The 12,121-nt window shown below is 45.5% G+C and overlaps 1 protein-coding gene across 8 annotated transcripts in view; it reads left to right on the top strand.

Moving 5' to 3' along the window:
• Window positions 1–10,990, top strand: part of DENND1A (DENN domain containing 1A) — a 194,068-nt gene extending 183,078 nt beyond the window's left edge. For 5 of the 8 annotated variants that reach the window (XM_074161422.1, XM_074161421.1, XM_074161420.1 and 2 more), the window contains 2 exons: window positions 6,689–6,944; window positions 7,834–10,990. In XM_074161422.1, the coding sequence (XP_074017523.1) occupies window positions 6,689–6,944; window positions 7,834–9,159 (1,582 nt within the window). In that variant the 3' untranslated portion in view covers window positions 9,160–10,990. Of the gene's footprint in view, window positions 1–4,424; window positions 4,554–6,688; window positions 6,945–7,833 lie in introns of all 8 variants that reach the window. The other 3 variants (XM_074161417.1, XM_074161416.1, XM_074161415.1) reach the window with 1 other exon arrangement.
• Window positions 10,991–12,121: the final 1,131 nt, after the last annotated feature.

Below are 12,121 nucleotides of genomic sequence, written 5' to 3'. Positions count from 1 at the left end.
TGAAAATGGGCTGCAGTGCAATAGTGGGTTATTACACTGAATTTAGTATGAAGTCAGCGTGACGGCTGCGGTAAATGATACAGGCTCATAAAGCGCATTAAACCCGGTTGTTGTAACCAGGCTCTCGGAGCTCCGCCACACAGAATTTGTGTATGGCGAAGGTTGTCCGTGGCATCGTGGCAAGCGAGGATCTTGGGCAGAAAGCCCAGGCAGCACGTACGCGTTTGGCCAGGGCTTTTGTTGCCAGCATTGCCAAACAAGAGCCCAGCACACGCAGGCAGGGCTGTGCCAGAGCCCCGGCCGTCCTGACGCTCCCTCCCTCCCTCCTGCTGTGGTGGCCTACGGGAAACTTTAATTTTGAGCCTTATTTCTGCCGTCTGCTTTGGAGCGAACCTACTGAACGTCCGCAGCCTGGCTTTGTAAAGGGGTGTGAGATCGGCCGGGGAAGCGGGTGAACAGACCCTTGGTACTGAGAAATGGGACAAAAATGTGAGAGGATTTTGTAGAATTTTGCATCCGGATCTGTCAGAGAAGGCAGAGGTGACATCCAGCTTGTTCCTGCTTTAAATTCTTTGTTAATATTTCCAGCTCTAGAAAATTTGTAAGAAGTTTATTAAAACTATAAAAGTCACCTGCCTTTGGTGGGTGTAATGATCCCAAGCTGTTTGGTTTGTTGTCTGGTTGGATGACTTGAGATAGGAATTTTTTTGTTGTTTTAATTTCAAATATCCTTTATGCTAATATTTTTGTTTTTCTGGACATATTCTGCTCCTATGAACTTTCACAGTATACAAAGTAAGACTTTAAAAATGAAATAGATATTTTAATATTCCTGTTAGCTCACACTCGGGTGTGCTGAGTGTTCAGAATATGCAGGAAGGAATTCCAGTGAAGGTCTGTGCTTTGTTCAGATTGAATAGTTCCCGGGTAATCCCCCAGTCCCAACTCTCCTATTTCATACTGGCAAGAAAAAGCCTGTGCATCCAAATCCCTCATTCTCTTCATTTTACTGTCTAAGAGGGACAAATGCCTTAATTCCCCAGAGCTGCTGTATAGCTATTCTTTAAAAAAAAATACATTAATTAAAAAAAATTCCTCCCTCAAATTTGGGAAGCTCTTTTTAGGAGAGTAACGACAACAGGGCCATACTGCCCCTTTGTAGCATAACCTTTGTAATCAGGAAAAAGCAACACAGTTGTTAAAATACACAAATTTAATTTTCTCATAAGTAAAATATCTTGAAAAATTATTACGGAATTCTCCTTATTAATTCCCATATCCTGTACTCACATTTTCTGTATATATTTTTTTCTATCTCAAGTACATTTAGGTGTCAATTAAATTTGAAATATCTACATTTGTCAGCATTTCATTTTTGGCCAGTGTGATGTGCTGCTGATTTGTCCATGCATCCTGACACATGAAAAAAGCTCCCGAGATGCAGATCTTCCTCATTAAAAAAGAAACCCATACTATCATAATGGTACGCAGAGCCATGGAGCGCATCCCCGGCTTTATTGCGCCGTGTTTCTGACATGATATTTAAAAAGGAACAGCCACGGCTGTCAGTACTGTCATATGCTGGTGCTAACCGAAGACATGTTAAACTAAACATTAGAAAGAGATCAGCAAGTCATCTGCATGGTAACTCGGGGAAGAGATTAGGTAGGCAGGAGCTGGTGCAGTCATGTGGAGATGATGAGGGTTGTAGCTGTGACGGACACATCCTTTTTTCCCTCGCAGGCTGCCGTGCGCGGGGCTGGCTCTGACCTGCCTGAGCAGAGACAGCTCTTTGTGTGCGAAATCCCAGCGAGGGGCGGGTGGCAGCCTGCGGGAGAGTCGCCGAATTGGGTTAATGAGGGAATCGGCACTTTTTTTGGATTCTACTGCCTCCAGCTAATAAAAAATTTAAACTCGGGCAATTTTAGATTGTTCGTCCCTTGTCTTGGACCGAAACCTCTTACGGAGCACTCCAACAGCAAAACTTAAGTGCTCTCTTTTTTCTAATTATGAGATCCCACTTTCGTTTCAGGAGTCTTGCAACAGCAGCAAACCCAGGGCATATTAACTTGCTTTATATTTAATCTTATTTGCACTGAGCTGCACCGGAGTGCCATTGATGATCAGCCGACAAGAGCCCCTCTTATTTCTTCATAGTTTGTCCCCAGTTTATTTAATATGTGCACAAGCAACGCATTGGGATTCAGCAGAGTCTGAAGGCAAACAAAAGGTATCAGAGGCAGTGCTTTCAGGGCAGCTGCACCAATACATTTGCTATATGCAGTTACCAAACATGTAGTGTGCTGGCAAGATAATCTGGAAATTCAAGATCGCTCTTGATGTCTGGAAATAATTTTAGATTTTCTGGAATCATATTAAATGGTAATTTACTCTACGAAGACAAAAAGACATGTATGTAAGTTTAAAAAAGAAATACTTTTCAAGTATGTTTGAATTTTTATTTATTTTAGGTGGAGCCTTTTGTTAATGTAAATTGACATTTTTTGATAATAGTCACTTTCCTAAAAAAAAAAAGGGAAAAAGAAGGTTAAAAAAAAATGTTATAACAAATTTTTCCTAATGCAATGGCACCATCTCACTTTCCCTGGATGCCTGTTAGAGCAGAAAAGAGGAAAAGAACAGCTCTGCAACAGCTTTAATTGGAGTACCACAGACTATGATTTAACACTATAAGCTGCATCCACTGCCACCACTATTTTAGACTTTTTATTAATTAGCTCTGACCTGATTGTGAATACACATTTATTCACAGCGGCAGCTTGGGCCCTCTTGAGCTGCAGGCTCCACTGTCCAAATTCTCGTTTTCCAACCTAATCTTTTAGACTGATTTTCATAACTTTATTATATAGTTATTTAGTGATTGGGACAAAAGAACAAGAAGAGTGAAGGCTGATTAGGAATTCAAGTACTACTAGAGGTAGCTTGTTAATATGTCTGTACTATAAAGGCAACAAATCCAATTCTTTCTCTTTCTATCCACGCTTTTGGTCCTGTTCCGATTTCAGCGTATCCTCATCTTACCTAGAAGGTCCATCGTGGTGTGATACGCGTGTGTTGCTCTATGATGCCTACAGGATCGGGATGTAGCCTTTGTTCCATGTGATGAGCCTGATTCTGCTCAAGCTGCAATAAGACATTTTATTCTGGTAGCAGCAAAATGAGACTCCCGTCTCAACTGTGTGTTGCTTTGTGTCATTCGCCACGTGTGTTTGGATTCAGTGGGGCGTTACCAGTGGTATGTGGCTGAGAAAATGAAGATGTTTGGGAAGAGCCCTCATTCAGATGGTTAGAAACAACGTTTGCTTCTATGATCCTAGTGATTTCTTTTCCAATGTTCTGGATGTCTGGGGAATGAAAAAAAGAGACTTGTAAACGATGCTCTCTGGCAGCACCCACCAGAGTTCATCAGCTGGTTTGGTCCATGGGACATACAAAGGTGGCTTATCATGGCCTTGAAAAGAGGGTCTCTTGTGGTTCTTTTTTTTTTTTTTTTTTTATTTCTGCTCATGCACTCTCAGATATGCCAGACAAGAGCAAATCCTGGAGATCTGGCCTCTGTTTATAAAATAAATATGACTGATACATTCTTGTTGAAAGTCTGGTGAAATGGTGAGGGTTGAGGGTTTGGGGGTGGGGTTTTTTTGTGGTTGGGTTGGGTTTTTTAAAATGACAGCTAAAGCGTGTTTCCAGAGGCATTTCTGATTTCAAGAAGTTTTCATCTGAAAGGGTTTTTGTTCCAAACTGCTGCTAACGAATTCACAGATTGATAGTTACTGTCCTGTGATGCAGGAGAAATTAGCTTTTGTCCCTTTTCTGCCAGACTTTGAAAGTAGTTAACTATCGAGGAAAGAAACATGAGAAACGTGCTCTTTACTTCACAAACTGCATTTTATATAAATCCTTGGACAGTTTTGGTTTTCTTCTAGTGTGAAGCGATTTCAGATCTCCAAACTAGATGCCAGTAGGAATTGTTACCCTCAAGTCAGTTCCTCTCATATCAGACTGATGTCAGTCTGAATGTCTACGAAGCAGAGAGGTTGATCTAATACTTGCGTGCGTGTAGTCAGAGCTCAGAGAATCTGAGGAGCAAAGACGTATTTCTAAAGAATGGAAAGAAACTGGAAAATGTAGCAGGGAAAGGGTGGGTTTCTGTACTGGCTTCTCTTGCAATATGGGGGGATCCAGGTCTCGGTGCCCTTCCAGACGAGATGGCACCCAAGATTTAGAAGAGTTGTATTTTCTGCCAGAGAAGTAGAGCTCAGCACTGCCCGGCAGAGCTCTGTGGTGCCCGGCAGTCATAGTCAGAAATGACTTAGAGCCTACGAATCTCTTGGTTTCTCTCTTCTCTGGAGCTTTGAATGTGACGACTTGATAACTTCCTTTTCTCTCCCTGTTTCCCTCAGCCTTGTAAAGCCCATGCGACACTATACGGTCTTCCTCTCTGAGGACTCTTCTGATGATGAATTTCAGCAGGAAGAGGATCCTGTCTCTGGCTTCTCTGAAAACTTTTTCTTCTCTGCTCCTTTTGAATGGTCTATCCTTTATTCTTTCATTGTATTAATTCAGCCTTCAAACAATGGCTTTGGGCTGGTCAGGGTGCCTGCTCCTGTACTTGGAGTTTTGGAAATGCTCCTGTGGTCTCTGTAGGGCGCCTGATGAATGTTCACCATTTCTCCTGCTTGTTTGTGTTGGTGTCTGGCAGCATGCAAAAGCATTCTCCTGCATGAACCGCTGCAGAACGCACAGCTCATGGTTTTACGTCGACGCGAGCTCTGTGGGGTGTGACCCTTCCACCGGCCCTTTGTTCCAATGTGCTGCTTGTTCCTGTCCAAACCTTCTGCCGTTCTTCCCCGTGTGGTGCTACCTGGGCTTCTTGGATTGTGCTGTGAGCCTCATTGCAGCGCACTTACCAGCTTTCTCTAGTCTCACCTGGGTGATCCCAGGCTCTGTTCTGTCAGTGACTATGGGGAGTCACCATGCCCATGCCCTCCGAGGGTTTTGAGTAAGACCTGAGCTAAAATTAGGCGAGAAACAGCCAGCAGTTTGTTGGGTTTACTCACTGTGTTATTTGTATCCAGCTTTTTGATTCGTAAATTGTTGTAAATTCCCAAACTTCCGTAACTCATTATTGCCTAGTTTTGAACCACGGTGCCGAGCAGCTCGGCTCAGCGACTCCCAGCCGGTGAGACCGTGTGTGGAAGCACCGGCTGTGGGATCCTGCCCAAGGTGTCCGTGCGAGGGCAGCGAGTGGTGCCGGTCCCTCCTGCTCCCGTGGCTGAGCCTGAACCTCCTGCTCCTGTGGCCGGGTGGAGGGGACCCACTGACTCAGCTGCACTAAGTACCTCTCGCTGCAGATTGAACACACCGACCCCAGAGGGGTCTTGAGCTGAGGCGTGTCACCCAGAGGTGACATTGTGTGAGGCAGGAGGTGGGTTCGGAGAGGGGCAGGGAGGGGAGGTGACAGCAGGCAGTCCAGCACAGACAGACAGACAGACAGGTTGAGTAGCAAAGGGCCAGAAAAACGTTCCCACACTCTAGTCTTTGGGGTGGAGGAGACCAGGCTGCTAAAATGGTGTGTTTGCAGAATATTCCTCAGGGCTGTTCCGCAGTGTGATCTAGTGCGTAGCAGGTGAGCGCATATTATGTGAGAGACTAAAGATATGACTGAGATTTGCAAGATCCCCCTCTTCCGAAGGACATGTACCATCACCTGTCTGTCTTGTACTCGCATTATTACGTTCTCGTGTTGCTCGCTGAATGCCTGCTATTTATGTGTTGAAGAATGAAGTAAGATGGGCTGTTTATAAATTTGCATGATATAGATGTATTATAAAAAAATACAGGAAGAGGAGGAGGAGGGCTCTTCCATAGTATCTGTTTTTGCAGGTCTCACAAATATTTTCTTTTAATTGAAACCTTGTTTAAATGCCACAGTAAAACTGGCTGCCAGTCAAATGCCAATCACCACAGATACGTATGGCACTTCTTGTTATTAATTGGATGTGCATTATGCTGCTGTTCTCTGTACACAGAACCAATATGCAAATCTGCTGGTGTTCATTTTTTTGCTGAGGTATGTGCAAGAAAAGCATCCTGCTAACTCGGCCTTGGCTGTAAATGTAAAATAGGTGTCTCCATAATGGATTGTGTTGTTTCTGGATAAGATGACACCAGTGTAATCATTGAACTCTGCACAGTGTTCCCAATTATTGCAGGAAAACACTGAATTATGTTCTGTGCTGAGTTTGCTTTGCAGCAAGAGACCGTCAGAGCCAGGGCTCATCGCAGGGCACTTGCTCTGGCTTCTTGTGGAGGAGCCCTGAGCAGTGACCTGCCGGGGGGGCCAGGCTGTTGAAACGGAGAGCCTCCATCCCGTCATTCCTGTGCCGAGGGTTCCCTCAGCAGCCTGGCTGTGACTGCATGATCCCAGCTCTCCTCTGAGTACGTTCCCACTTGTGCCTTTTTCCTTTCTGAAACCCCTCGAGTGCCATCTCTGTGTGTCCTTCTGCCCTCGGTCACTGCTCACACACCTCCTGTTCACAGGGCACTGTAAGACGTGTTTTGCCACCCAAATGTTTTTTGTAAAGCCATCCAGCTCCTCACTAAATATTTGTTTAAAAAAAATTGGAGACAGTGATGTGCAACGTGGTTTTTGTTTCTCTTCCAGGCCTCAGCCCTACCGGGCCCTGAAAGAATCCGATAGTGCTGATGGGGAAGAGGCCGTCAGTCCAGAAAAGTCAAAAGAGCCTCTGCCCCCCAGCCCTCTCCTCTCCAGCAAGGCCACAGAAGTCAACCTCCTTGAAGACATTTTCCCTAACTTAGAAGTGGAAACGCAGCCTCAGCCTCTCAGCCAGGCCAAGAGCCTGGAGGACCTGCGGACTCCCAAGGAAGAGGGAGAGCAGCGATGCACGTTTGATTACCAGGTCTGGTCAGGGTTTCACCTGCACTGGGGGTTGCACAGAACTGGGACGGGCTGTCTTCACTCTTCTCTGGGGAACTTCTTCATATTATTTGGTACATACATCCATTTTCCAGCCATTTGTTCATGAGTTTTAGAGTTCATTTCTGAATTAAGAAATTATTCGAGTGGGACTCAGTTCTAAGACAGTAACTTTTTCCACTGAAACTACAGCCTTTGCCTCTAAAGGAGGAAATATTTGCCCCGCTCCTCTGCTCTGTCCGTTGGCTCTCACACAGTTATCTTTGAAGCTGATGCTCAGCAGTGAGAGTGAATACCTGGGAATTTTCAGATCCCCTCCAAACTCCATGTTTTTAAAATGACCTTCTTTTAATCTGGCCATTTTGGTGTAGGGATCTTCTGAACAATCTCGCTGGTCAAAGAGAGATTCTTTACGAGGAACTTCACTGAATATATGCAGCTTAAAGTGCCAGACTAAAGCAGACTGAGATCTTCGTGTGACATGAAAGAAAAGAATGCCATTTCTACCTTATCATAATATTTAATTTAGTGTTATATCCAGATATTTCATTTGACAGCCTTTTCCATACAGCAATTACGGCTTCTCAATTTCTGTATCTTAGATATGGGTATGTGCTCCTTACTGAGCTAACAACAGATGCCACAATGTCACACCGAACAACTCATTAGAGGCAGAGCTGGAATTAAAACTGCAGAGTCCTGCTTCTGATCTCCTGTCTGTCCTCCTCGGGTGCCTGCATTGTCCCTCTCCAGTGCTCACCGTCTGTGGACACATCCCCTTCCACCCGTGGCTCAGCAGCCCCTCTGCGCTTTATGCTCTGTGTTGGGAGGAGAGCAGTAAAAGTTAACATTTCTTTTACACTTTCTTGCAGAGAATGGATCTTGGTGTGTCCGAGAGGAACAGGATCGTGCCAACCATGAAGCTGTCTCACCCTTACAACAAGCTGTGGAGTATGGGTCAGGATGATATGGCCATTCCTACCAAGTATTCCCAAAGCTCTCCAGAAAGGCCCTTGACTGCGCTTGGCACCTTGCCGCCAATGTCACGGAGACCTCGGAGCAGGGACAGCGTTCTGGCTCCTGCAGAAAAGGATGAATCAAATCCTGCCATTCAAGGGAACATCACCATTCCTAGGCCACAAGGAAGAAAGACTCCTGAACTGGGGATAGTGCCACCACCACCACCAGCACCCAGGGCTTCCAAGCATCAGACTCCAGCTGGGCCAACAGAAATTCTCACCCCCCACGCTACAGGACGTAGCCCTTTGGTTTCAGATCTTATCCCAGAGCCCTTTGGAGTTGGTAGCATGTCCTTAGACCCTGAAATCCAGCAGTCTGTAAATTATTCCTCTCGTCCGTCTCAGCTTTTGTCTGGTGCTGCCAGCACTGCTGAGATGCTCCAGCCTGTCAAGGTGAAGACAGATAATACAGATAACGAGAATGACTACCTTCTTAACCTCCTGGATCCATTAAAAACAGTCAGCTGGCAAAGCAGTGGCCAACAACAAGGTCCCCACAGCCTGCAAAGCTCAGCCACTCCACCTTCTGCCACTGGCTTTGTCTCGGTGGCAGGTGACTTTGTGCCTCCTCCAGCTGCACCGTTTGTCCATCCCCTTGGTTATCCTTCCCCAGCACCACCCCCTTTTTTACAGCCATCTCCTAATCCTTTCACGCAAACAGTGCCAGGAGCCCTCTCGGTGTCTCTAGTAAGACCCCCCAGGGGCTCTTTCACCCCCTCCTTAGGTCACGCTTATAGCTCTAGCTTCATAACACCCAATTCTACCTTCTACCCACCACAAAGACCTCAACCAAACATGTCGACACTGTCCATGCCAAACCTGTTTAGCCAGGCTCCTGCTGTGCCACCCACCAGCTCCCTATTGCTGCAGAGCCACAGCCCTTCGCCAACAGGCCCTCTGCAGCCAGCGGGTGTAAGTGGTCCTTCTAAAACCAGAACGTTACAGATGGGCCAGTCCAGCTCAAAGGTAGATCCCAAACAAGCAGTAGCTCTCCTGTCTAATGAACCCCCTTTGATCCCTTCCAGGCCAGCTAAGGGCTTAGAGTCAGTGTTACTGTCCTCTAAATCTGAGGAGACAAAAGATCCATTTGAAGATTTGTTAAAAAAGACAAAGCAAGATGTGTCATCCACACCAGGTAAGGTTGAACAGCTCAGAAAGCGATGGGAAACCTTTGAGTAACGCTCCCAACGGCCTTTTGATTTCCCTTTGGAATTGACAGAGGGGTTTTTTTTTTGTTTTTTTGAGCCAGCATAAAACCAAGCATTTCTTTTCTGGGAGGCTGAGCCAGGATAGCTGCAGGACCATCACCGTGCTGCAATTCACACACGAGAGGTTTTTGCCCCGAGATCAGAGTCCCCTCATCGTCCCGGTCCCTGCAACTGCTTCCTCACTCTCTGCTGCTGAACCCGGGAATCTTGCACTGACCAAAGCACGAAGGAAGCTGGGGTTTGGGGTTTGGTTTGGTTTGGTTTCCACACACGGCTTTTCAGACAGAGCTACTGATGCAGAGGTTACACCTTCCCTTGTATTTGCAGTCCCCAGTGCAGGCGGGAGCGTGGCGCGGCACGTTGTGTCCTGTCAGTGGTTCCCACGTTACACGTACAATTACCATGTTTTGCTTTCACACGTGAAGTGTCGCGACAAACCCCGACTTGTGGGTCGCGCTGAATTCATCCCCTGGGCTCTGGGTTTGTCCCCTCTTGAAATACAGACGCTCTCTTAGGTGATACTATTGGAAGAGCTTTTGCTGCAGATTTTTGATTCCCCCCCAAGTTCACTGGCACCGAGAGGTAACGGGGATCTCTCGGGTGCGGAATTGTCATCATTCCTTGTTGCAACAAAACCACAGCACAGAGCAGTTGCTCAGGGTTTGGTCCTGCATCTCTGTTGGGAAACTGGAAACACCAGCAATTGATTTTCTTTTTGGGGCTTTTGTTTATTTGTTTGGTTTTGTTACATACATCAGAAAATAGAGGCCATAAAGAGTATCCTAGTTCTTATATATGTGTATGTTAATATTATATATAAATATTATAGATGGCAGTATATGAATGGGATGTAACAATATCTTACTCGATTATTAAAAACAACAAAAAATAGGAGAAAAAAAATGGGGTATAAAGTTCCTGAGTCCGAGTTCAGTGGCAGTGAGGTGACGAGGTGGCCCGAGCACAGGGGGGTGAAGGCTGTGGCACTTGTCAGGCTCCAGGCCGGGCCGAGCAGGGCCGGGGCTGGGACCGGGGAGGGCGATGGCGACGTGGCCTGTCACTGCCGGGCCCCGGAACTGCCAATTGCTGCCGCTGGGATTTCAGTCTGCTCTGCCCGGCTCCGTCAGCCCCTCTGAACAACCCCAGTCTCTGTCCCGCTGTGGAGGAGAACGTTTGCTGGTGTAACGGGACATTAACCGGACTGTGACGTGGACTGTGAGGTCATCAAGTACAAAAATGCAATGAACAGGTGAAAGGGTGCGTTCTTTCTGATTTCCTAAGACACTTCTCTGTGGCAATAGTATTCTCAAGAAATTTCATTGTAATCCCAGCATCCCGTATAAAAGCTGCTCTCTTTGCAGTGATCATTTCTGTTTTACTTAAGTGGTGCTTTTTTGTTTTGTTTTGTATTTGGGCACAATCTGATGTAAAAGATGTTACTCTGGAAGAGGTAATCGCATCACCATTAAGCCTTTGATAAAGGAAATAATTTTGGACACATGGGGAAATTCTTGTAAAGCTTTATCTGATTTCCAATGTATCTATTTTATTCATATATAACCTTGGAAGTTTTCTTACTGCAGTGTATGGAAATGGCTGTCTCTGCGTGCGAGTCTGTGATACAAAAGCAAAATACTCTCACTATCTGAAATGCCGACAGTTTGGAAAGACCATAGTATTACATTAATATTCTATTTCTGTAAAGTCCTGTTACTCGGACAAGCCATTCAGTTGGATTTGTATTTTCTTTTTGTGTTGGAAGACAGATGGTTTTAGTATTGCATAGTAAAATATTTAAAGTCTAAGATAATAGCTCCATTTTATTTTATACAGTTCAGAATATGAACGTTATATATAAATTCAGTCTGGAATTTCAGATCTCCGTTGCGCTGAGCTAATGATTGAACTTTCTCAATTATGGTGGGTGTGTGCAGGCACCAGAAGGTTCTGCATACGACGGGCCATGGGATGTCACATATTCTTTTTTAAAGCGTTCCATGTCCCGCGGTGTGTAGGTGTGAGCGGGACCCTCGCACCTCGACGAAAACCACTCTGGTAATTCTGTATCACTGCACATCATTTCCAGCTCTGATTATCTTACTCTGCTCATATTATGGAATATTTTACGCAGTTGATTTTTAGACAAACAAGCAGTCTTGGATTATTTTTTTAAGTCAGTTTTGAGGCACTGAAAAGCGTGAACACTGAACACAAATGGCATTAATCTCCCTTCGCTCCGTTTGGGAGGGGCGGGGGGGCTGCGCACAGCTCTGCCGTGCAGGCGCGCGGGCAGCACGTTCCCGGAGCCTGTGACCGTCCGCACGTCTTGGACAGAATCCGCAGCCGGGAGATGGATTTTCGTGCTTCTTGTAATAAAGGGTCCCTAGGGCAGTAGTTAGTTTTTTGTCTTGTTTAAACTCAGGAATTCCTAACCCGATTCATTCCTAGCAGTGCCAGTTGTAAACAAGGTGTGCTCGTCTGGGAGAGCCAGCTGGGATGGGAATCATTGCTTTTTCGGATGTAGAAGTATTTTTGATGGTTTTACTAATCTAGTATAAGTGCTCCTTTTCCTTCTTGTCTGATACGATTCGTCAATGACTTTATATTCAGCTTTGTACATTTTCCTGTACTCACTGTCCTTGTTTGCTCCTGCTTTTGCTTCTTTACAGGTGCTTCCTTCCATTAGAAGTCACTTGCATTTAAAAATTTTGTTTAAAAAAACCAACCTTCTCAATTTTCTGATGCTGTACAGATGGGAAAACCATTTTTATATCTTACTTACTGCTTAGGTTAGAAACATTTTAGATGCTGGAATTGGAAGCTGCCGACACACAAGACTTGTTGCAGAAGCCCTTTCTCTCGTGCAGGTGTTAATGGCCAGAGGCTGTCGTTTCTCTCTACGAACCAGGGATGTTTTTTCTAACCTGCAATGA

Source organism: Numenius arquata, chromosome 19, assembly GCF_964106895.1.
Source record: "Numenius arquata chromosome 19, bNumArq3.hap1.1, whole genome shotgun sequence".
NCBI classification, from domain to species: Eukaryota; Metazoa; Chordata; class Aves; order Charadriiformes; family Scolopacidae; genus Numenius; species Numenius arquata.
The sequence above is the reverse complement of the archived record's forward strand: the minus strand, read 5'-3'. Positions and strand labels throughout refer to the sequence as shown.